This window comes from Enhydra lutris, unplaced genomic scaffold, assembly GCF_002288905.1.
Source record: "Enhydra lutris kenyoni isolate GAN:26980312 unplaced genomic scaffold, ASM228890v2 scaffoldscaffold55, whole genome shotgun sequence".
NCBI classification, from domain to species: domain Eukaryota; kingdom Metazoa; phylum Chordata; class Mammalia; order Carnivora; family Mustelidae; genus Enhydra; species Enhydra lutris.
In genome coordinates, this window is record NW_019154139.1 from 3,271,495 (window position 1) to 3,297,021 (window position 25,527).

A 25,527-nucleotide genomic window follows, 5' to 3' on the forward strand; every position below is an offset into this window, starting at 1 on the left:
CCTTTTTTTTTTTTTAAGATTTTATTTATTTATTTGACAGACAGAGATCACAAGTAGGCAGAGAGGCAGAGGAAGGGAAGCAGGCTCTGTGCTGAGCAGAGAGCCTGATGCGGGGCTTGATCCCAGGACCCTCAGATCATGACCCGAGCCGAAGGCAGAGGCTTTAACCCACTGAGCCACCCAGGCGCCCCAATGATAACACTCCTATTATACACAGATGATATGGTTACACGCAAGGAAAACCTGGAAGAAGATGCAAATAAATGATTAAAATAATAAGTGAGTTCAGCAGGGTTGCAGGAGACTTGGGTAATGCACAAAATCAAATGAAATATATTGTTTTTGGTAGCATGGAAAGATCAAAGAACCAAAAATAAATCTAATAAAAGTAAAGCGCTTGACAGATTCAGGAAGACTTGAGTAAATTGGAGCGGTGGGAGTGGTTAACCATTTTCACGGATTAGAAGTCTTCATATTGTAAAGATGTCATTTCCCCCAGACGTTTGCACTGATTTAGTGCAGTACTAACCAAAACCCGTGTAAGTTTTATATGTGTGCCAAATTGTATGTAAATTTTACGTGGAAATAAAATTGGCCAAGAAGAGCCAAGGCAATTATGAAGGAAAACTAGGTGGGGGGACCTGGTCTGCTGGATGCCGAGGCTTGTTAGAAAGTCCCTGTGGTTAAGAGGGTCTGTCAGTGGCCAAGGATAGCCCCGAAGAAGCTAGCAGCATTGACTAGAGCGCCCAGAAAACAGACTCCACTATTTAAAAGCACAGCTGACTGGGGCGCCCGGCTGGCTTAGTTGGTAGAGCTTGTGACTCCGGATCTCAGGAATGGGAGTTCAAGCCCCAGGTTGGGCACGGACTCTACTTTAAAAAAAAAAAAAAAAAGAGCACAGCTGATCAAGTAATAAGGAATAAATGAAGAAATCAGAGCTGAATTACCAATCTTCTTCAGCGTGGGGTATCTTCCAAGGGGTCTTGTTTATGAGCCCCCCTCACTCCTGCCTGCACCCCTGCATCCTTGCTCTCCCACAGAGGCAGCTCTGGAAATGGGCACCACTCCTGCTCGTGGGTCCTTTCCCTCTTAACCAAGGTGCTGCTGGAAAACGGGAGAATCCCCTTGAATGTAACTCACGAGGAGGACTGTGGGGTGTAGGTTTCCATGTGCGGGGGTCAGGCTCTGTGCCGTTCTGCCAAAGGAGCCCCGCGTGGGAGAGAGAAGGTGCGCCGCCCTGCTCTGTACCCCCCGCCCTGGGGGGACCTGCACAGACCCGTGGGCGCAGTCCCCACGCGGACTGGCCGGCCCCACACCTGCAGGTGAGGGCCCACGCAGTGGCTGTGCGTGCCTCTCCCGGGCGCCCCGATGTCCACAGATCACCCCGCAGCCCAGCTGACTGCTCTGTCCCAGAGCAGGTGCTGGGACCTAACAAACTTTCTGGGGGGGGGCACTCCCTTGGGGTCCCACGCAGGGCGCGGGCTTCTGCGTGGGGTTGGTGCCCAGCAGGCCTGACTGGCTGCAAGGAAGGATTTGGTTCAGTCTGTTTTCTTACATACAGGTCTCTCCCCCAGAGAGAATTTGAATAATTTCTGTGTTCACTTTGCCTTTTAATCCTCCCTCCTGTTACCAAGAGCCTGTTTCTAACGCAGAAGAAAATGCCTCAATGTAAGAACAACACAGGCTGTTGGTTTTGAAAACCGTGGGGTCAGTTGTAGGGAAGAGGAAAGGAAGGAGGTCGTTTTCGGCTGTGGTTGGAGGTTAGCCAGGAAGACTGGGCAATTAGAACAGGACTGTGTTTTTGAGTGAAAATTACTTAAGCTCCTTGTTTCTCGTTTAGATAAACGACACAACAGACCCGTTAACTGAGACCACTGACGGCAGACGCAGTGTAAAGTAGAATTTTACACTGGGAAGGTGGACTTGTGTGTGTCTTGCAGCGAGGTGAGCCTGGGAGCACGGAGATCTCCGGGAGCAGCCGGCATGTTGGCCAGCCTGCTCCCTGGGATGAACGGGGTGCGTGCGCCCCGGGGTCTAGCCTGGAGCCTGGAGAGCATCTGGGGTGGGCATCTGGCTCTGACCACTGCGGGCTGCCGTGGCCCCAGCCTCCCCCTCGCCTCCCTTCTGCCTCCCAAGTCGTCCCGCGTTGCATCTCACAACTCACGGACATGGGGACTCGGCCTTGCCTTCGTTGCTTTTAACAAAATAGAGTGACTTTGTATTTTCTCTCTCTCTCTCTCTCTCTTTTTTTTTTTTTTTTTTGCTATTTTACAAGAAAAAAGTCTTTAAAAAACCTTTCTGGCTGGGTTTCCTCAGTGTTCCCCAAACAGGGGCGATCTTGCCACCCAGGAGACGTTTGGCGGTGTCCGCAGATGGTTTGGCTGTCGTGGGATGGTGGTGTATGTGTGCGTGTGCACACGGGCGTGAGTGCGTGCTCCTGACATCTCAAGGACAGAGGCCGGGGGTGCTGCTCAGGGTCCTTCATTGCAGAGGACGCCCAATGCAGCAGAGAACCATCCAGTCTGAAGGTCCATAGTGCCAAGGGGGGGACCCCTGCTTTGGAGGACCCCCGCAGTGTGGATTTCAGCAGAGCCCCTTCCTGTGCCAGGAGCGTGCCTTGACCCAGTGGTGTCAGACTCCCCAGAGGAGCTCACTCCGTCATGCGAGCAGCAGTGGGCTCGGTGGGCGGCACAGGCCAGGGCCCCCGGGTGGATGTGGGGTTGCATCTGGTACGTCATTGACCAGCCCGATGACCCTGGGTAGGTCGTTTAACCTGCTGACCCTCGGCTGCCTGGTCTCTAAAACAAGGGAAATGGACAAGGACGGAGTGTGGAGCTGGTTGGGCTAGGCTGGGCCCTCGTGGGGGGGGGGGGGTTGTTCATGGGGATGCAGGGGGACAGGAACTGAACCCAAGGATGAGCAGAGGGACGGCCCGCAGGACATTGCTGTGGATTCTCCTGTTGTTTACAAGTGAACCTCAGCCCCCCCCAACGCCTGCAGGTGGCAGCTGGTGCCATGCGAAGGGGCTGTGTTCTACTCCAGGTCGTGTTTCAGACTAGATGATCGTGACCCTAGAGGGCCAGGCTTTGTCTCTCATTGTGATGTCCAGCCTTCAGATGGACGGAGACCAGGAAGGTGTGGACGGAGGCGGCCACAGATGTCCCCACCCGTTTCTGGAGCCCAGCTTGGCTCAAAGGTCCCGGGGACCCTGGAGACTCCCTTCCTCAGCTCCTGTCCCGTGAGATGTGAGTTCACGTGGGGACCCTGTGAGTCTGAGGGCACGTGCTGCGCGGACTCGGGGAGCTCGGCCCTTGCCCAGGGCGGTTCTCGGACGGCGTCTCACGTGGCCAGCTCAGCCCTGCTGAGGCTGAGCCTACGAGGGGAAGGAGGAGCCTGCTCTCCTGCTGACCAGGCCTAGGTCTGAGGCCTTGGTGTCCTTGGAACCTGGAGGCCATAGAGTGTAGGAAACCCTGGCATTTTCCTGGACAGCCCGAAAGCTGTTCTCAGGGGCTTGTGAGAGGGCGGCCTAGGCCTGCCCCAAACGCTGGCCTCTAGGGGCCTGCACAGGCCGGGGCTGGGGGCCATCTCTGAGGGTGGGACTGGGGCAGCAGAGGAGCCTCGGAAGTAGAGCGGCAGCGGCCCCTCATCACAAAGGGCGTGACAGTACCCCCTCCCCCCCTGGGCACCGGTAGAGGCTGGGGCGCTGGAGCTCAGGCCCTTCTTGCCATTAGGACGTACGCCCTTTACCGTGGCGGTGACAAATGGCGTCTTGCTCTTCCCCCAGAGCGGGAGCGGTGGGCAAGCCGGGCCTCAGGGTAAGAGTTCAAGTACCACATTGGGAAGCACACCGCCCACCACCAGCCCACCACCACGCAGGCTGGGAAGAAGACCCCGAGGTGATTACTGTCTGGCACTTCGGGTGTGACAGCTTGCCTGTCAACAATTCAGAGCAAAGAGAAAGCCCCCAGGCCCTCCTGCGACTGGTCACAGACCAGAATCCTAGCGCCAGTCCTGGCCATGCGCTTCTAGGTGAGCGTATAACCAGCAGGAGAGGGGCCTGGCCCCCATGGGGCGTGGGCACTCGGGGGTCTGAGCTCAGCTATCCCCTCCTGCCGCTCTGGCCCCAGCTGTCACATGCTAGAAGGAGGCAGGGAAGGGTGAAGGGGCGGTCTGCCCTCCGCAGCCGTGACGGCTGTTCCTGGAGACCGTCCTGCTATGGCCCAGGGAGCCGTTGCCCCCTCTGTGTCCTTCAGCGTGGTGAGTGGGCCACCCTGCGAATGTCCCCTGGTCCCGGGCACAGCCACATTGGCTCACTTGCCTGGGGGAGGGGTTCTTGGGCCGTTAGAGCCACGTCCCCCTGATGGTCCCAGTGGGTCCACACGTGGGTCTACAGGCACACACGCAGGCAGGGAGACGCTTATGCACACGCGCACACACACACACTTATGCACACATGACTCACTGGGCCTCTCTGGACGCTCCCCGCACTGCATATCCTGTTGCTGCACTTGGGTCCTGCAGCTAACTGGTGTGGGCAGAGGCCTGGGGCAGGCCTCTCCCCCACAGCCCTCCTCCCCACTCCCACCAGCACCCTGACACCCTCCCCACCAGCACCCTGACACCCTCCCCCTCCTGCCAGCACCCTACACCCTCCCCCTAGCATCCTCACACCCGTTCCCCCAGCAGCCTGACACCATCACCCTCCCCCCAATACCCCTCCCCCTCCCCCAGCACCCTGATACCCTCCCCCTCCCCCACTCCCCACCCCCCTGCACCCCGACACCCCTGTCCTCCACACCATCATTCTCATTCCCCCATGGCACTTCCCACACCTTAATTGTCTGTGTCCCCATCTGTCCCCCGCACCAGGCTAAGAGGGCAAGACCGGGTTCTTCCTCCTGGCAGCCCTACATCTGGGCCTGGCACACGGACGGCTGCAAATATTTGTTGAGATAATGAGCGACAACAATTTTAATTAGCTAATTTGAGTTTAGACTGCAGATTAGGATCTTTAAAAAGGTTTATTAGACCAAATACTTTCTAATTAGAAATGAATTTGTAGGCGTGGTCGCTCTGGTGACTCTTGAGGGAACTCAGATGCCCTTTTCAGGACCCGTGGGGTAACCGTGCGGGGGGAATCCACCTGGTTACTTGTAAGTCGTCTCTTAATCACTTAATAACAGGAAATCTGATATTAGACTAATCTCTTCATCTGCTCGGGCCCACGCCGAAGGCGCCGGAGCGAACTCGGAGCTGGTATTCTCCTGCCAAACCTCGCACATGTGAGTGTGTCTGTGAGTGTGTGAGTGTGTGTGTGTGAACATGTATGTGTGGGTGTGTAGTGTGAGTGTGTAGTGAGAGTGTGCTGTGCGGTGTGAGTGTACAGTGTGTGAGTGCGTGTGTCGTGTGTGTATGTGTGTGAGTGTATGTGTGTATAATGTATGAGTGCATAGTGTGTGGTATATGTGTATTGTGTGAACATGCATGTGTGTAATGTGTGTATTGTGCATAGAGTGTGTAGTGTGTAGTGTGTATGTATGTAGTTTGAGTGTGTAGTGTGTGAGCAGGTGTACGTGTGTAGTGTATGAGTGTGTCTGTGAGTGTGTCAGAGCGTGTGTCTATGAGAGCGTGACAGAGGCATGGTGAGGAAGAGGGGCAGGGCCTGGAGGCTCTGACCATGCATACAGTAGGTGCTCAGTGCACAGCCAGGTGGCCTTTGGGGATAGGGAGCGGAGGTGAGACCTGCCAGCCTTGAGGTAGTGGGGCTCACAGGTGGGGGTGGGGAACCCCAGGTGGGCCTGGCTGCGTCTCCCGCGAACACTGCTCCCAGCCGTGTCCTGAGCTGTGGCTCTGGGAGTTCCCTGCCCACAAGAGCTCCCCAGCTGTGCGGAAGGCCCCTGTGGTTCCCTGTTCTCCCCTTTCTGGGGGTAGCCATCAGTCACTGCTCTGGTTCTAGCCCATTCCCCAGACCACTGGGCTGCGTGTTCAGCCAGGATTGTGTGGAGCCTGCCGAGCCCCCCGGGTGCAGATGTGGCTGGAGGGGGATGGGAGCCGGCTCAGCCGCCTGGCCTGGGGATGCTCAGACGCAGGGCATGCCATGAAACTAGGGTGTCAGCCGGCCTGGTGGGATTTTCAGCTTCCCTTGAGGTGTTCCCTCCCCTCAAGGCTCCCCTGACCCTGAGCCTGACTCCGAGCCTGACCGTGAGCCTGACCGTGAACCTGACCCCGAGCCTGACTTGGAGCCTAACCCTGAGGTTGACCCTGAGCCTGACCTGGAGCCTGACCCCGAGCCTGATGCTGGGCCTGACCCCAAGCCTGACCCGGAGCTCTCCGCCCGTGCCGCCTGCTCCCACGCCGGCCTCACCCCGTCCAAACGGAGCTCCGAGTCTTCCTCTCATCTGCCCGCTCGCCGCCTTCAGAACAGGCCTCCAGCTCATTAATTTCAGGGGGAGGGAGTTGGGGGGCTTCTAACAAAGGCGGCAGAGGGGGACCCACCAAGCGACTGAAGAGGAGGAAGGGGGCTTGTCTCCCGCCAGAACCACATGTGAGGTGGGAGGGGCATCTTTGTCCTGCTCCATGAATCCGGGAGACTAATGTCACCATGTGGGTGGAGGGAAGGAGCCCCAAAAGGAGTAATTAAAAGACTCAGTGGAAGAAGCACACGTGGGGCGTGATGAGGGCGGGAAGGAAGGGAGCTGGAGATTTGCGTTCCCCGGGAGCGTGGGTGTGACTCCTCTCCCTCGCCCTCCGCCATCCTTCCTGGCCACCAGGCCAAACCACCGTGTCCCACCCCACTAACGTCACGCTCAAGCAGACTCTTGAAATTTAGGATAGGAATTTCCTTAGCAAATATTTAACCAGAAAAAAAAATCCTTGCTTTTCTGTTCTCAGCACTTGGGATGTAAGTTGCATATTAATAGACGTCTGGGCCAATATTTGATCTTTTCTCCAAAAGAAAATGATTTGTCGGCTCTTCACTCGGCTGGAGGGAAGGGCCCCTGGCAGTGGCAGAGAAGATGGGCTGCTGTTGGTGGGAGGCTGTCCCCCCACCGAGGGCGGGTGGCCAGGCGGGCTGTTGGGTCCCCCAGGCAGCATGTGGCGGGGTCCCAGCAAGCACTCACGGCAGCATCTCCCATGGGGAAGGGGCGCTGTGAGCAGTACCCACCCCCCACCCCGGGCCTGGCCAGAGCCCATGTGGGAGCGGCCGGCGGGAATGAGGGGTGGGGGGGTGGGGGGTGTGTGTGTGCTTCTTCTATGGGAGGGCACTTGCCCTCTGCCCCGCAGGAGGCCTGGGCTGGCCTCCACCTTCTGACTTGGGGAGCTAACCCATCAGGGGGTCAGGGGTTTACTATCGCCTCTCAGTGCTATTTGCATTTCAAAAGAGGCGCCCCTGAAATTCTTCTGGAAGGGACTTCAGGGCCCAGAGCAGGGAGACATTCGGGGCTGAAGAGCGTGGCCCGTCCAGTCCCTGTCAGATGCTGTGCAGTCCCTTAAGGACGGCGATGCCTATGGCGGGCAGCGGCTACCCTAGGCTGGGCAGGATGGGTGGGGGGGGGCCGTGCCCTGCAGGGGCTGAACTGCTGGTGGAGGGAGAGCCGTGTATATTCCAGCTCCCCTGGCCAGCTCCCCGCCACCTCAGTGAGCCCACCAGCACCTCTGTTTCTCTTCCCCCTTTCCCCTGACTCTGGACTGAAGGGCCTCAGAGGCTCTTTCCCACAGGTGCTTCAGTGCTGGGCCACGTCTGGAACCCACAGGTGTGCCAGAGCTGGGCCGGGGTCTGGGAGCCCGGGGCGTTCTGATCTCTGTCTTGCTCTGGGCTCCCTGTGCTCATTGTCCTTACCTGGAAGCAAAGGAAGGAGTGTCTGATGCTGTTGGTCCCACTTGCCTTTGTTGCTGCGCATTTGCTCTTGAATAGGTACAAATTATTGGTATTAGACATCCTTACAGCTCTCTCTCCTCATTAAGCCTCCGCAGTTAATAATTATTTTCTCTCTGTAAAGTGCTGGTGTGAAACAGCGGGTAGACACGGGCAGGCTGCCAGGCCTTCTCCCTGTGCCATGGCAGGAGGACTGTAACCTACATCCCCATCACTAAAGGCCATGGGCCCCGGGCACACCCCTGAGCCTCTCTGGGCCCCACGTCTCTCACCTCTGGGGGGTGGAATCCACCAGTGCGTGGCTCTGGCAGCCCTCACAGATCTCTGGGGAGCAGGAGATCCCATCACCCTGGTTTTACTGGAAACTGAGGCACGGGGAGATTCGGGAACCTGCCCAAGGTCACAGGGGTGAGTGGCAGAGGAGGGTTGTCTCAATGGTGTGTCTGTGAGGGCCAGGCAGATGCATGGGGCCCTTCCTGACCAGCTTTTTGTGACCCAGGTGTTACATGGCAGTGCTCTGCCCTCCTCCGCTGGTTGACGCTGTCCCAAGCCCACCTGAGCTCAAGAGAAAAGGAACCCAGGTCTCACCTGTCGATGGACGGTCGTCATAGCACCTGTGGTCATTTAAACCACCACACTCTTGTAGCCGTCGAGCCCCAGACAGGGAAAACGTCACATCCCTCCTGAGCGTCCTGTCTCTGGGAACAGTGTCCCCATTCAAGCTGGAAACACTTCTGCCTCATTCCTTTGCGTGAAATCCTCCACGTCACCTCACTGCCGTCTAAAGAATTTTTCTAGTTTGGGAAGAGTTCAGACATGACGTGGAAGTGGGATCAAACGCGTGCACATGTGGTATAAAGGACAGCAGCGAATGCGTGTTCTGTTTTTGCGGGTTCTGTGGCTATGTGCGGCCATGTACACACCGTATTCAGGACTCGAAATCCCAGAACGCTCTGATCCCATGGGTTTCGGATAAAAGGTTCTGGACCTGTCCCATTCTGTTGTGGCCATTTCCCACCAGCAGGGAACAAGCCGTCCGTCTTCCCTTGTCCTTGTCATCCATCACCTGTTGGTGCCTGGCGGCTTCTTAATTTTTGCCAATCTGGTGGGTATAAAATTGTACCTCATTGTGGTTTCAGTTTGCTTTTCTCAGATTGCTAATGACATTGATCATCTTTTTTTTTTTTTTTTTAACCTGTTTCAGGGTCAGATATGCTCCAGTTTGTGGCTTGTCTCTTTGTTCATTTTTATAATGAGGTTTTTGGCAAAGTGCTTGTATTTACTGTCAAAATTATACATTTTCCTTTTAGGTTAGTGTTTTATAGGTCTTAAGAAATCCTGACCGACCTCAAGATCATAAATGTAATTTTGCAGGATCTCTTCTGAAATTGGTTTTACCTTCACATTTAAGTTTTTAACTCCCTGGGATTTAGTTCTGTGTTCGGTGTGATGTAGGGATACAACGTCATCTCGTTCTCCATATAAACGAGCGATGGTCTCTAGACCCTTTATGGGATAGTTCCACGCTCCCCACTGTCCGTCCAGTTGTCAGGTTTTCATGTGCATGCGGGTCTGTCCTGGGCTCTCTGCTGTCCACAGGTCTGTTGGTTTGCTCCGTGCAATACTCTGGCTCCTGTAGATGAAGACAGGTCCTGCCTCTCGTAGACCTTGTCCCCTCCCTTTCTTCATGAGTGCCCTGGCTGTTCCTGGCCTGCCCATCATCTGTGTAGATTAGTCTGGGAAGGACCCTGTGGGGATTTTGGTGGGAATGGCCTTGCATCGACAGATCAATTTCAGCACTGCTACCTTTCCTACCGTGGCTCCCCATATCCGTCTTTGTCTGTAGTTCTTTATCTGTGTCAACAATACTTTGCATCTGTCTGTTCTTATTTATAAAGGACTTTTGTGTCCATTATTAGATTCATTCTTTTTTTTCAAAAAAAGATTTTAGTTATTTATTGTAGAGAGAGGGAGGGAGAGAGCACGTACAGGCACGTGCGCATGAGTGGGGCGGGGCAGGGTAGAGGGAGAGAGAGACTCTCAGGCAGACTCCACACTAAGCAGGGACCCCGGCGCAGGGCTCGATCCCACGAACTGAGGTCACGACCTGAGCTGAAATCAAGAGTTGGACGTGTAACCAACTGAGCCACCCAGGCTCCCATGTTATTAGATTTATCTTTAACTGTGTTGTATTTTTGGTGCTATTATAAAAGATAAATTAAAAATTGCATCTTATGAGACTGGTGTAAGAAGTGCATGTGATTTCTGTGCATCACTCCTCTCTCTAGCGGCCGTGCTGAGTGCCCCTGTGCCTTCGGACAGGTTGTAGAGCCTTTGGGGTTTTCTAGGCGGACAGTCGTATTTGTGAATAATGATGTTGTGTCTTCCTCTTTTCCATTCATTCATTCATTCGTCATATCATTCATTCTTTCCCCTGTGCTGGCCTTGGCCTCCGGTACGGTCTGGGATGGAGTGCTGATGGTGAGTACCACGGCTGAGAGCGGTGTTTGCTGTTGGGTTTTCGTGGATGCCCTTCATTGGGTTAAGGAAGTCTCTTTTGTGTTTGTCAAGAGTCTTTATTTCAAAGGGTTGCAGAATTTTATTGAAGCTTTTCCTCTACTCATTGGGCTGCACATGTGTTCTCTAACAAAGATGGTCTGCCATGGCACCCTTTTTCCAGTGCTGAATTCCTGAGATAAGCCCAGTTTGGTCTGGAAAGTTCTTGTCTCATATATTGTTATGTTTGCTTGACTGTTTCCTTTCTTAAGAAGGTGCTGCCTCTGTGTTCAGGAGAGACTTGGCAGTCATTCTTCTCCCTCACGCTCTCCTTGTCGGATTTTTGGCGTCAAGGCTGCAGTAACCTCACAGAACATGGTCGTGGTTTTCTGTTCCTGCTGTCACAAATGGCTGTGGACTTGGCGGCTTGAGACAAACCCAGATTTGTTCTCCTGCAGTTTAGGAGTTGAAGGTCCTGCGTGGGCCTCCCTGGGGTGGAACTGAGGTGTGGCAGGGCTGTGCTCCTTCTCGAAGCCCCGGGAGAGCCAGTTTGCAGGCACGAGAGTTCCTGGGCTCATGGCCGCCTCCTCCCTCTTCACGCCATGGGGCGTCTCCCTGAGCCTGCTCTGTCCACAGTTCCTTCTTCTCGCCCACCCCCTCCTTCCTTGTTAGGGCCCCGGGATTGCACTGGGTGCACCTGGAAACTCTGAGCTGCCCCCTATTTTAAGGTCTGTCGTTGACCAGTGACCTTAACCTTCACCACATAGCCTAGCATTCTGATAGGTTCCGGGCTTCCAGACCAAGCCCCTTGCATAGGAGGCATGATTTTGGCTGCCACATGTCGCCTTGGTAAGATTTATGAAAGTGCCGGGGCGCCTGGGTGGCTCAGTGGGTTGGGCCTCTGCCTTAGGCTCGGGTCATGATCTCAGGGCCCTGGGATCGAGCCCCGCGTCGGGCTCTCTGCTCGGCGGTGAGCCTGCTTCCCCCTCTCTCTGCCTGTCTCTCTGCCTACTTGTGATCTCTCTCTCTCTCTGTCAAATAAATAAATAAAATCTTAAAAAAAAAAAAAAAAAGTGCCGAGGGACAGCAAGTAGTGCCCTGCCCACCTGCTCCTGCTCCTTGGGGTCCACATCTCCTGCCCATAGGCCACCTTGGCTCCTGCTTCCTTCGATTCCCCAGAAGATTGTGAGCAGTCGGTGGTCAGGGACGTTTCCCCCCAAGACAAGGCACCTGGCTGGGAGCGTGAGGCCTCTAGAGCCAGGCCCAGGTTGCGGTCCCCCACCGCCCTGGGCAGCTGCTATGGGCTTGCTGCTCCAGAGGGGTGCAGGGCTCGGGGCTTGGGGCACCTTAAACTTGGACACCAGTGGCTCCCAGGGCCAGTCCGAATTTCAGAGGCACTGCTGGTGAGTCCAGCCCAGTGTGTTGGGGAGCTAAAAACTTGCATTATTAAACGATGCTAAGAGGGCATTTTTCAACTAATACGTGCAGGGTTGTGTGTGCGCAGCTCCAGCTAGGAGAGGAGCGGAGGAGGAGGAATGGCACGTGTGTGCACTCACCCTGTTACCACCTGCAGGGAGGCCGAGGGCCACCGGCCACTCTGACCGTCCGGCTGGCTGGAGTAGTAGCTTGAGCTGGGGTCTCCCTGGCTGGGTGGTAGATGGGACAGAGCCTGGGATATTCCAGACTGTCCTTCCCAAGTCTGTAAGCCGGTGGTGGGCTGGTGGTGGGTGACAGGGTCTGTGTGGGTCCCTGGGCTCCGTGACCAGCAGGCTGGGTTGTGCTGGTGGGTTTGTTAGAAATCTTGTCTTTAAGGCTCTCTTGGGCTGATGGCCGCTTTTTGACGTGTCTAGGGCTGGAGAATATGGGGGTGCCCCCGTGCAGGTGTCAGGAGCCGCGTTGTCTTGCTGGAGGGTGTCGTTAGAGAGCAGGGCAAGGCTTACTAGCTCTTGGAGATCGTTTTGGTTCATGGGGCCCCTGCATCGCTGCTTCTGTCCTGGGCCCAAAACCACCTGTTTCAGGCCCGGGCGACCACCATGCATCCCAGCCAGGGGTTCAGTGCGGCCGGACTTCTAGATCCTGTCCAGTGGACATTCTTACAGATCGTGTGGTTGGTCCTTGGCATGAAGCAGGGACAACAAGTGTTTCCTGGGGAAACTCTCCACGTGATTCCGATGAAGCCTGAGGCATCTCGCCACCGCTGTGGACCAACCCCCATGAGGCTCCTCTCGTGATCCTGGGTTAGCCCCGTCTCGGCAGTAACCCAGCACTTCCACGGCGGAGGGCTCCTTCCAGCCACCGGGCCTGCAGTGGCCTCCCCGCTCCTCCAGGTCCGCATGGTCCTTTGCTCATCCCCGACTCTCTCCACGGCGTAGCTCTAGGGAAGCATTCTTAAAATGCCTTTTAAAATATCTTTTCCCCTTTGGATAATATCACGCAATATAAAGCAGATTTTTATGACGCCCTTAACTCTTTTTTCCTTTTGTTTTCCATGGAGGTGAAATCGGCACAGCACAAAAGTGTCCGCTTCAGAGCGCTCCGGCCGCTTTCCCTGCAGGTGCCCTCCCTCACCTCGGTCCTTGCGTCCCCTGGGCCCAGAGGAGGCCCGCGCCCGCCAGCATTCACTGCGCTCCCTTGGCAACCCCGTGTTCCGTGTCTGCTACCGTGGACTCGCCCGTTCGGGACATTCCACATAAATCCTGTCATCCAACACGTGGCCTTTTCCGCCTTTTCCACTGTGTTGGAGACTCAGCAGTGTGGTGGCCTGGATCTGCTCTCGTGCCCATTGGGGCCAAACAGTATTGCACGGCAGGGGTGGCCCACACTGGGCTTCCCCGCTCCTCTGCTGACGGACACTTGGTTCCACTTTTTGGCTCTTGAACTCACACTGTTACTTGTGTACAGGTTTTTTTTTTTTTTTTTTTAAGATTTCATTTATTTATTTGAGTGAGAATGAGCATGAGCGGGGGTAGGGGCAGAGGGGGAGGGGAAGCAGGCTCTCCGCTGAGCAGGGGCCCGACGTGGGGCTCGATCCCAGGACCCTGAGATCATGAGCTGAGCAGAAGGAAGAGGTCTAACCGACTGAGCCACCCAGGCACCCCTCGCATACAGGTTTTCTGTGTACATTTACGTTTTCGAGTCTTTTGAATTCTGCCAGGGAGTGGAATTCCAGGTCTTCTGTTAATTCTGTTTAACTCCTTGAGGATCCAACCCTGAACTTGTAACTGGAAGTTCTTTATCTTGACAAGAACGTGTTTGCTCTGGGTCTCGGCCCTCTGCTTCTGTGGCCCGGGCTTCCCGGGGGAGTCTGTTATGATTTCGTCTTCCAGAGGGTTCCATCAGCACAGACTTGGTGAGTGAGGACAGTGTTGGGAGGGGGTTGTGAGCAGGGAGTGGTCAGCCGGTCATGGGACCACACATGGGCTGGGCTGAAGGAGGGGCCGGGGAAGGGGTGTAGGTGGGGGGCCCGAGGTCACTTCAGGTGAAGGAAGAGTGGGCTGGGGGAGGGTGCGTGCTGTGACCGGGGGCTGGGCTTGGAGCCCTGCAGGAGTGTGGCTGCCCCCAAGGTGGGGGTCCAGTGATGAGTGCCGGTGGCTGTAGGGGAGGCCTGGGGGTCCTGGCAGGGCAGGGGCTGTGAAGACCTGCCTCTAGCATTTGGAGGGAAGGGTCTAGGGTGGATTTATAGGGTGAGGAGGACTGGGATTGCAGAGAAGAAACCCAGAGGGTGGGCTGCCCGGGGGGGTCATGAGGGGCCCTCTCTCTCTGTTGTTAGGCCAAGGTCGCAGGCACATGGGGAGGGAGGAGGGGGCTGCTGGCTCTGCCCTCTTTGACCCTCAGCCCCTGGCACCAGGTAGAGGTGTGTCGGCCCCTTCAGCGCCTTGCAAGGTCACTGTCAGGTAAACCCCGGGGCGTGTTGGGAGCACGCGTGAGCGGCGTCCGGGTGTTGGTGGGACGCCCAAGGGCCCCTCCCCCGTGGACCGAGCAGGGGCGCTGATCCTCCCTGGTCGAGTGCCCGTGTGTCTGACTCTGGCATTTGCCCCACTGTCCCCCATCACGTGTGTCACCCTGTTCCCATGAAGTGAGTCCACGCCCGGAGATGCAGGTTCTAGGTTTGGCTTTTGTTGCCACAAGAAGAAACCAGATGCCGTCCCGGTAGCAGATGGAAACGACACGCCTGTGGTCTGCCCTCAGTCTGGCCTCAAAGAAACAGCAACCACCCCCCGCCCCCAAGAGAGGAACACCGAAATCCACTTCAGACCCACCCCCCCACCCCCAGCAGGCCCTCCCTACCTGTGGTGAGGCCGCGGGAGGGGACAGGATGAGGGACAGGCACGCAGCCTTTGTCTCAAACCGGCTAGACGGCAAACGGCGCCCTGGGATCCAGCCGCAGCCGGCATTGCGGGCTGTGCCTTTCAGGCCTGGCAGGGCGTTGCCAAACCCTGGGGTGCACTGGGGTGAGGTGGCAGAGACCCGTAGCAAGTGGCCTTGTCCCCTCCTGGCACCGGCTTGGTCTTTAGCTGGCTGTCCCCGAGTCCCCAGGCGTTCAGAAGCTGCCATCTCCTCCCCTGTGGGCTTGGCAGACCCTCCTAGGTCAGGTCGACAGCCCTCTGGGCTCTTCACCCCCCGTCCGTCGGGCTGGAGCCCATTCTGGGTGGGCCTACCGCCTGCTGCTGAGTGGCCTCAGCTGGGCTTGTCGGTCAACCCCTCTGTCCCTCAGGGTCCTCATCTGTGGAGGGCCAGCAGGGGTGTCCCTCACAGGCCGTGACAAAGGTGGAAGGGATGGTGCCGGGGAGGACGTTGGCCTGGAGCCTGTGCTTGGGCCACATCGTGAGGATCTGGATCTGTCCCCCACCGTGAGCTCAGGGGCCAGTGGCCTTGACCCATGTGCCTCCGGACCCTTGCCTCCCCCCACACCCTACATTTCCATCTGTCCCAGGTGGACTAGCAGGCCCTCAATTTCACGTTCACCTGGAACCTCTGAATGCCTGGTTATTTGGAGACAGGGTCTGTGCAGATGTGATCACGGTAAAGCTTTGGGATGAGCTCATCCTGCATTGGAGTGGGCCCCGACCCGACGACTGTGTCCTTTTGAGAGGGGAATTTGGACACAGACACACATGGGGAGGAGGCCCCCAGATGGCCAGGCAGAGACCGGAGAGAGGTACCCGCAAGCCAAGGGTTGCCAGCAGCCGCCTGCCCCTGGGAGAGAGCCGTGGGACAGACTCTCCGTCAGAGCTCCAGGTGGAACCACCCTGGAACGCCTGATCTCAGACTTCTGGCCTCCAGACCAAGAGGATGAATGCTAGCTAAGCCGCCCAGTCTGTGTGCTTTTTACGGCAGCCCCAGGACACTGACACGCCCTCTTGCCCATGATGGGCCAGGCCTTGCCTCTGTTTTGCTGCCTTTTTTTAAAAAAGACTATATTTATTTATTTAGAGAGAGAGAGAGAGAGTGAGCACACATGAGGGGGAGGAGCCAGAGGGAGAGGGAGAAGCAGACTCCTCGCTGAGCACGGAGGCTGGTGTGGGACTTGATCCCAGGACCCGAGGATCATGAACCAAGCTGAAGACAGATGCTTAACTGACTGAGCTGCCCAGGTGCCCTCTTTTTTGTTTTTTGTGCTGAGAAGGTGTTTCCTCTCCAACTGAGTGATGACCGCCATCCCTCCAGGACACCCACCTTCCCGCCGCCTTCTGGGGTCGCATTGGCACCATGCCTTACCAACGTGGCTCTGTCCCCTGCAGGCCTCCGGCTCCTTGGAGGCCGCAGTGGGACCTCTCCCTGCAGTGTCCCAGGGGTGGGCCCCCCACCAGGGACAAGGTCGTGGGATGGCCTCTGTGAAGACCCACGGAGCAAACCTTCACTCACATTATCTGTGGCTTTGCGGGAAGCCCCTGCTGGTGGACGTCCTGCCACCGTGGCGGGACTGTTCTGTCTCTCTCCTCCTATGACCTGGGGACAACGAGGTGACTCACCTTGCTAAAGAAAGCAGTGGAAATCGCACTGGCCTGATTTGGGGGCACCTCCAAGCTGGTTTGTGGCTCTTGCTTGTGGGCAGAGCCTCAGGCAAGCTCCGCGTCTTCTAGAATGAAAATGGGCTCTTCAGGGATAAACGCTGCATGAAATAAAATGGTGCAGGAAGGTCTAGAGGGGAAAGTAAAAGTCACCTAAATAGCAGCAAAGTGACAGCACTCCTCCGAACTGTCAAGGTCATCAAAGCAAGGGCCGGTCAAGGTCATCAAAGCAAGGGCCATCTGGGAAGCTGTCCCGGCAGGGCAGAGCTAAGAGGATGTGACGGCTTTTGTGTGGGGTCCTCAAAGGGGTCCTGAACCAGGACGAGGGCATCAGGGAAAACTAGGGAACTAACGTGATTCTGTCCATAGTAGGGGGAACACGGTGCTGAGTATGTAGGAGCTCCGTACTGTCTCGCGATACTTCTGTAAAACTGACACTGTTCTCAAATAAACGCGTATCAAAAACAAATGCAGGGACGTGAGCAGGACCCGTCACCCTAGCAGGTGTTCGCTTACTTGCCGATAGCTCGAGGGCTCGTACAAATGCATTTTCTTGTCTGTGGGAAGAAGCAGCTCACTCTTCCCCTAGCATCACGTCATCAGATTTGCCTCGCTGTCACCGCCGTGGTGGGGACACACAGCGCCCCATGTTGGGGACAGCCGCGGTGTTTCCGTGGCCCCCGAGAATGGGCAGTCGGGCGTGTGCCTGTGGAGGCCCAGAGATCCGCCCGAGTGACGCAGGTTCAAAGCGAAGCCATCATCTCCCCAGGACTTGGGGTGTCCAGAATGATCGCGGGTCTGAAGGAGGTTGGCGGTCAGAGTCCTAGCAAGAGGGGTGTTCTGTTTTCTCGCGCGTCCGACCTGAGTTAATGTGTTGGTGCTTTGTCCCCGAGGGGAGCGGTCTGTCCCTGGAACATGGCTCCCTGCTCCCGGGCGTTCCTCCGTGCGGTGCCCTCCCAGCAGCCTGCGGGACGGTGGTTGAAGATGACAAGGGTGTTTCATAACAGCTGGCATCGGGAAGCAGGCAGACATTACCCTGTATCCTGTATTATTATCATGGGCCGTGGGAAGAAGGAAAGAAAGACAGACATCACCAAAAAATTAGCTTACGTGGCAAACTGAGACCCAGACGCTGTGTGTGTGATGTCCGTCTTGGGGTTAAAGAGATGCCAGTGGAAACCCTCGTTCTTCCCTGCCCCCTCCCTCCTTGCTGCCCCCTCCCATGAATGTTTATCTGGCCACTTCTGAGTGCCAGCAGCTGGTACAGCAGGAATGAGACCTGAAGGTTCTCAGTCCTGATGGGCTCATGGGGGAGACACATAAACACAGTCAGGTCGTGCCCCTCCTGAGCAGGAAAGTGGGGATGTGGCAGAGTGTGGATGGGGGAACATGGAGGGCCCCTTGATGGGACCCAGATGACCGAGGGAGTACCCACCAGCCGACAAGGAGGTCGGCACGCTGGGCAGAAGATAAGGTGTGCAAAAGCCCTGGGGCAGTGAGGGGCACCTGGGTGGCTCAGTGGGTTAAAGTCTCTGCCTTCGGCTCAGGTCATGATCCTGGGATCGAGCCCCACATCGGGCTCTTTGCTCAGCAGGGAGCCTGCTTCCCCACTCTCCCTGACTGCCTCTCTGCCTACTTGTGATGTCTGTCAAATAAATAAATAAATAAATCTTAAAAAAAAAAAAAAGGCCCTGAGGCAGGGAGATCACATAGGACTCCCAGATGCAGTACGAAGTGTGGGTTTTATTCTGGAAGCCACTGGTGGCCCCAGGGGCCTGGCGGGATGAGGTGGGCATTTTGGGATGCCTGCGTGAGGACCATGGTGGGAGGAAACCGAGGCAGCTCCAGGTCAGCCCACATTCCAGGGAGGGGAATGGCCTGTGTGGGGGAGGGAAGGAAAGGACGGCGCCGTGCCACAACATGCTTTGCCACTTCTTCTTGCCTTAATTTACTTCTCCTGACTGTGACGGCCCCAGGCCCTTTGAATGTGAGCTGCCAACTCCGCTCTGTTGCGGCTCTAAAGAGGTTGTAGGCAGAGTGTGCCCTTCCCTTGAGGGCTCTCCACACCGAGGTGACACCGGGCCCACTTCCACTTTCTAAATTCGGCCCTGTTGGGTTTTCATGAGGACGAGCTGGACCAGCAGCAGAGCGCCCTGTGCCCATGCTCCCGAGCCGGGCTGCTGTCAGTGGAGCGGAAGCTGGGCCCCCTCCAGCTGTGACGTGGGGGATGCCGGTTGTCTCCGCATCTGAGGATCCCGGGTCTGCCGTGGCCATCAGACGGGGTACCCGGAAATACTGCGACTCTGGGGCACTTATGTTTTTCTTGTTGTTGGGACAAGTTTGGTGACTCAGGTCCCTCCCGAAGGGGCGTGTGGTGCTCCAGTGGCTGAGAGAAACATTCCCAGTGTCCACAAGCTTCGGTGCGTCTGTCCCAAATGATTTGGGGCTTTGTGGGGACTGTGCTAGGGCCATAGGGACAAGGTGGCCCCCGGGTTTTGCCGTGTGACTTGCCTTCTCAGTCATCCTGGTTTTCCAGAAACAAGTGGGGAAGGGTCCCTGCGTGGCTCCTGTGCTCTGGGGAAGCACCCCAAGGCTGCGAGTTACGAGAGGGTAGGAGGGGGTCCCCCCCAGGGCTCACTGGCCTACACAGATGGCTCTGTGCCCCATGGAGCTGGGTGTGCACTCATGAGGGGCACCGGCTGGGAGCACATTGTGGGAGTAGATGGGAGGATTGGGCAAAGCTGCAGGGACGGAGAAACCAAGCCCAGCCAGAACTTGCCAGGTTTTTCTCAGGGACCTGTAGCACATTGGGGGTGAGGCCTGGGAGGCAGGTGAAGGCCCCCTGGGCGTGGTGGCTGCACCTGTCCGGGTGCTGGGGAGGCTAATGGTACCAGCCTAGAGCTACGCTGGGAGAGCCCCCGCGGCCGGCCCTCGGACAGCTCCCCTGAGGCTGGGCTCAGAACCGATGCTGTGCTCCACAGCGCAAACCAGATGTCGCGCCCTTTCCAGCCTCACAGCCCTACCTACCTCGATGCGGGGTTCGCTTACCTCTGTCCGCGCGGGCGCACCTCTTCTCGTGTGTGTCTTTCTAAAGCAGCATTCGCTGAGCGTCTCCTCCGTGCGGGGCTCATAGGGAAGCATAGAGTAGAGCCAAGGGAAGACATGCCGTCAGTGTGGTGCAGACCAGGGTCTACCTGGATGGCGCCCTCCTGGACACTGTGGGGTCAGAGCTGGGTGGGGCTGGGTGGGATCAGAGTGGGGTCTTTCTTCTAGTGTCTGGAACAGCTACAGAGGTAGCAGATGGGGCTCAGTGTCCCCATGGGTCTGGAGCAAAGCGTATGAGGTGGGGGGCTCGGGCGGCACGGGGCTGGGTTGTGGGTGGTCCTGGGATGTCCTGCTGAGTGGTTGGGGGGCCCATGGGGTTCCTTTGAGCAAGACAGACTCAATGGGAGCTGTGCTTTGGGAAGTCAGGTGTGGAGGGAGAACGGGGGCTGGAAAGCAGTGGTCAAGGGGGAGGTCACTGGTGGGGCAGGACGTGGGGCTTGGGGAGGCTTGGGCTCGCCTCTGCCACACTGAGTGCATCTGAGGCTGTTTCCAGGTGGGACTGGAGGGGCTTAGGACCCCGAGTGACCCCGATCCCCTGTGTCCACAGATGGCGTCCACAGTGTGGCCGCGCTCTGCACCCTACGGGTCACCATCATCACGGACGACATGCTGACCAACAGCATCACCGTCCGTCTGGAGAACATGTCGCAGGAGAAGTTCCTCTCCCCACTGCTGTCCCTGTTCGTGGAGGGCGTGGCCACGGTGCTGTCCACCACCAAGGAGGACGTCTTCGTCTTCAACATCCAGAACGACACGGATGTCAGCGCCAACATCCTGAACGTGACCTTCTCGGCCTTGCTCCCCGGTGGTGTCCGCGACAAGTTCTTCCCGTCGGAGGACCTGCAGGAGCAGATCTACCTGAATCGGACGCTGCTGACGGCCGTGTCCGCCCAGCGCGTGCTGCCCTTCGACGACAACATCTGCCTGCGCGAGCCCTGCGAGAACTACATGAAGTGCGTGTCGGTGCTCAAGTTCGACAGCTCGGCGCCCTTCATCAGCTCCACCACCGTGCTCTTCCGGCCCATCCACCCCATCACCGGGCTGCGCTGCCGCTGCCCACCCGGCTTCACGGGCGACTACTGCGAGACGGAGATCGACCTCTGCTACTCCAGCCCCTGCGGCACCCACGGCCGCTGCCACAGCCGCGAGGGCGGCTACACCTGCGAGTGTCTGGAGGACTTCACAGGTACGCAGGCTCCCGGGGGGGGCAGGCCGTGATGCAGGGGGTGGCATCTCCTTCGTGGCATGCAGGCGGGTGGCGGGTTTCCTGCCAAATGCCCCGAGGTAGCCGTGGACCCCGCGTGATTGGACTCACCCTTTTTTTTTTTTTTAATATTAAGATTTTATTTATTTGTCAGAAAGAGAGAGCACGAGCACGGGGAGGTAGAAGGAAAGGCAGGCGTCCCGCTGAGCAGGGAGCCCGATGGGGAGTTCGATCCCAGGATCCTGAGAGCACGGCCTGAGCCGAAGGCAGACGCTTAATGGACTGAGCCCCCCAGGCGCCCCCGGAGTCACCCTCTTGGTGAGGAAGATGACAGAGTGAGGGCCACCTAAAACCCGCACACGTGACGTGGCATACGCTGCTCTAAGTGGCTTCAGACAGGAAGGGCTTGATTCCGGCTTTCAGGTTAATTGGTCCTAGTGCGTACTATCCCCGGGGGAGCCGGGAATCCTTTGGGTCTGGAGAGACGGGGTTCGTCATTCACACCTTGTCCCCGTGGAGATGACTCATCTTCGCCTTGAAGGGGCTCCTGCCTGGAGACGTCCTGGCCAGGCGCAAGGATGCACCTGCCTCTGCTCCAGAGGCAGCTGACGATTATTTTTGGAAACACAGAGGCAGAGCAGTACAGAAATGCACGACCTTGCCTTGGCCTTCCATCGCGGGTCATGTAAGATTTTGGCCCGTTTGAGAGAGACATTTCCAGGGCCCTGCGGTGAGCAGCCTGGCATTTGGGAAAGCTGTCTGGGATCCCGTGGGACCTCAAGCGTGCCGGCGTGGGCGCTGTGATTCCTGTGCAGACCGTGGCTTCGGCTGTGCTGTTCGGTATCCACAGCCGAGACGTGGTCGTCCGCTCGTGTGGGACGGGACACAGTTCTCGGGCTTAGAACAGGGATGTAGGGTATTGGCTGCTGTTTATGAAGCAGGAAGAGTGGGGTGAGGGGCACAGAGTGAGACGATGGCTGTTCACGTGCTGCTCTGCATCGGAAGAGGAGGGAGAGGGGTGTTGGCGGCCGGGGGAGATGGGAGTGCACGCCCCGGCTTGCTGGGTCTGAGCCCCTGACTGGCCGCAATCCAGTGGTGCGGCTAGAAAGGCACCTGATTGCCGTCCCTGTGTCCTCCCCTCCCCCGCCCGTCTGGGGCGGGCTGTCCGTCTGTCTGTCCCGCTGGGGCCCAGAGGTGTCTCCCCGACTGTCTCCCTGAGTTGTGGCCCTGAACTCCTGGCTATGCCGGGGCGTGGTGGTGAGTGGGGAAGGAAGGCTAAGGAGACCCCCGGCCCCCTACTTCCTGCCGACATAGTTGGGGCTCTGGTTGTGCTGCGAGGCCAGGACCGAGCTCCCCGTCTCCCTGGCTCCTCCCTGCCCCGAGTTGCCATGGGAGCTCCGTGGAGCTTCGCCCCGTGGTGGTGGCAGGTGCCTGCCTCTCCTTCCCCGTTCACTGTGGTGAGCCGGCCTCTTGGCCTCTTATGCAGTGGCTGACGGGCATGCCAGCGGCTGGCGATGCAGCAGCCCCCCCCCGTGAGCTGCTGTCCCCTGTCCCCTCCCCTGCACGTGGCCTCGACCAGGAGAGTGCTTCCTCCTGTGACTCCTGCTTCCGATGGAGAAGCTGTGGCCCCAGACGCTGGGGTGCTCCGGGGACGCAGCCGGTGTGCAGTTACTCCCTTGCTCCGTAAGTATTAATTGAGTGCCTACTGTACGCCTGCCCAGTGCACACATCAGAGTTGCCCCTGCCCAGCTGGGTGGGCCACCCATGGTTGTCTGTGCAGCTGGCCCTCTTCGGGGTCGAGACAGGTGGCGATGGGGACCAGGAAGGGGACAGCCCCTCAGGCACCCTCCACATGTTGGCAGAGGCCTAGTGTGGGGTCTGAGTTGGTCCCGGAGATCAACTTCACCTTGGGGGCCACAGCAGGCCTGGGTTCCAGAGGTCCTGGACGTAAGCCTGGGGCTGTGTCTGGGCTGGGAAAACCGAGGCTGCTGGGGACTTGTGGACCCTTGATTCCCTCCTAAGAGGGTTTGAGCCGCTGGGTGGATGGGATGTTTTCATCACGGGAGTCATTGCTGGAGAAATAATGACCGCGAATGGCCCGGTGTGTTATCGCCAGGAGACCTGCTGAGATGCCACGAGGGGCAGGGGAGTCATTTGAGTGTCTCTGGCCCTAAAATCATCACGTGTGTTTCCCTCGGAGATAAGACAGGCTCAGCCTGATTGCTTTTCCTCGGTCCCCCTTCCTCGGGGTCTCCCTGTCTCCCTTTGAAGCCCTCCTTCTCTTGCGAGCGGTAATTGTGCTCATTTTCTGGTGCTGAAGGCAGGCCTGTCGTCGCGAGGGTTTTGTTACCTGCTCCCCGGTAAGCCGAGCCCCTGCCGCGGCGGGGAAGCTGGACTCGGCCCAAGGCCCCCGGAAGACCCCGGCTTCCTGTGTGCCGCCATCGGACAGGAGATGGGCTGCGTGAAGGAGGGTGTCTGTTAATCTCAGGCGAGGCTCTTGAGTCGGCAGAATATCCCTGGCGGTTCTCCTGCGTTTTTCTTAAATCCATGCCGGGCTCAGAGCCCCAGGGCTGGGAGCACCGTCGTCCCAGGGGAGCCTGGCCCCGCTCCCGAGGAGCAGGACAGGATGGCGGACCGTGTTGTGCATGCCTTCTCCTGGGTTCCTGCTGAGCCCCGCAGATGCCGCCCAATGAGCTATCCCCTGCCTTGTGAAGGTTTTGGAAGGTTTCCCAACTTCCTCGGTGCCGTGTTTATGGGTCAGTGGCTCTGCTGTCATGTTGGGTAGAGATTCCCTTATTTCTGTGCCTCTCAGGCCAGTGGTAACTTGCTGCTAACGGTCCTGAGCCTTCTGTGTGCTGTGCTGTTCTAGACGATTCCACATTTGGTATACCCGAGTCCCCGCATCGGCAACAGGCCCTGTCTATTAGTGGGGTGACTCAGGTGCAGAACGGAACAGTATCTAGTGGTTCTGACCAGGGGGATTCTGCCCCCAGGGACATTTGGCACTACCCGAGGACATTTTTTTTTAAGATTTTATTTATTGATTTTAGAGAGAGAGAGAGAGAAAGCGTGAGCATGGAGGGGCAGAGGGAGAGGGAGAATCCCAAGGAGACCCTGCACTGAGCGTGGCGCCCGACACGGGGCTCGATCCCACCACCCTGCTCGTGGTCTGAGCCGAAATCTGGAATTCTCCAGATTCAGTGCAGTTCACCACCCAGGTACCCCCCGAGGGCATGTTTGGGGCAGGTGGGAGAACGCCAGGTGTGCTGCCCAGCGCCGCACAGCGCCCAGGACGGCCCCGCACAGAGCCGTCCCGCTGGTGAGTGTGTGCTGGGGCAGGGGAGCCCATGGCTGCCGGCTGCGCGGGGACCCAGGATGCCAGCCCAGTGCTCTGCTTCTGGGCTCTGGCTCGTCCACCCTCTGGACTCGGGGGTGGCACGGCCGGGCTGTGACCTGGCCCTTCTGGCAAGTGTGTCCCAGCTTCTTGTAGGAAGTGCCTCCCATGTGCAGTGCACGGAGGGGTCACCGTGCAGCACGATGACGGGTGGCAGGGAGGGCAATGACGCCGAACAGGCCAGCCACCCAGAGAGGCCGTCAACCCGCTGCCTGTGGGGCCGGCAGGATGCTCTTCCTTCCCAGAGATACTGGACCTGATTAAACCAGGGCCTGATTCCGAGTCCTGGTGTCGTTGTCTCTGTGTCTGTCCCTCCTCCTTCTCTCACCTGCTGACAGGGTGATGCTCACCGACGGTGGCTGTGACGGTGGCACGGACGGAGTGTACCAGCCTGGCCCTTGCCCCGTGTCTCTGACAGCCCCATGAGGTGTGGGGCCATTGTCATCCAGTTTTCAGAACACCAAGCGGGAGAGCGGGGTGGGGGGCCTGGGGAGCTCCTTCCTGAGCTCCTGTGCTGCCCAGGCCAGGCTCGCCCACTCCCTGCCCCTCCTCCCTGGGCTCACAGGAGATAAACCCCTCGTGCCCCCATGACTAATCAGCCAGCACAACCCGACAATTGTGCCTCCATGTCCTGTCCCCTTCTCTCCAGTGCACCCGGGAGTCACTGCCCCTGGAGTGGGGGGGGCCTCACCCTGCGTCTCCTGCCCTGCGAGCTGCTCTCTGCGGAGTGCCCCGAGAGGCCGGTGACAGGTGCCCTGGGTCACATCCATGCTGCTTAAGCCTTCCCAGGGCCCCGCTGCTCTCATGCACAGTCGGTGGCCCGGGTCCGCCATGTCTCCGATGGCCCTTCACTGGCCTTCCGGAGACACGGCTGCTGTCACTGAGGACTGGCACGGGGAGCGCACCTTCCCCTGCGTCTGTGCCCCTCGTCACAGCCCCGACCCCCCTGTCTGCCTGGTGCCACCTGCTCCCTCCTCGACGCCGGGCACACAGAACGTGCTTAATCGGTACCTGCGCACAGGTGACGGGTTCTGGCCCGTTCGTCCATGGAGGCCAGAGAAGACGTCCTAGGGGTTCCTCCTGTATTATGCTCAAAGCAGTGCCCTTGCTGCTTTTGTCACTGAGCTGGAGTGGACAGGAGAGTCCCTTCTCGCGGGGGGGGCACCAAGGTGTTTATGACTCTGCCCTGCTGGCGGGACGCCTGGCCAAGCACGTGTTCTTGCCGCACTGCTGTGGGCCGTCGCTCGCTCCCGGGCTTCTCACGCACGAGAATCTTCTCGTGGGGCGCTGCCGGGTGGTGTATGGTCCTAGGTGAACGTCGGGCTTCAGGGTGCATTCCTGAGAAGGCGGCAACTTTGATGTCTCGGGGGGCGGGGTGGGGCGGGGGCAGGGTCTCCTGTGGAGGGAGGCCTGGCGGCGGCCACACCCAGACGGGGACCAT

At 58.0% G+C, this 25,527-nt stretch overlaps 1 protein-coding gene across 2 annotated transcripts in view; it reads left to right on the top strand.

Moving 5' to 3' along the window:
- The window catches only part of LOC111157611 (cadherin EGF LAG seven-pass G-type receptor 1), a 134,048-nt gene that overhangs the window by 33,053 nt on the left and 75,468 nt on the right, over positions 1-25,527 (top strand). For both annotated transcript variants that reach the window (XM_022519170.1, XM_022519171.1), the window contains exon 2: positions 20,036-20,674. In XM_022519170.1, coding sequence (XP_022374878.1) covers positions 20,036-20,674 — 639 coding nt within the window. The remainder of the gene's footprint in view (positions 1-20,035; positions 20,675-25,527) is intronic.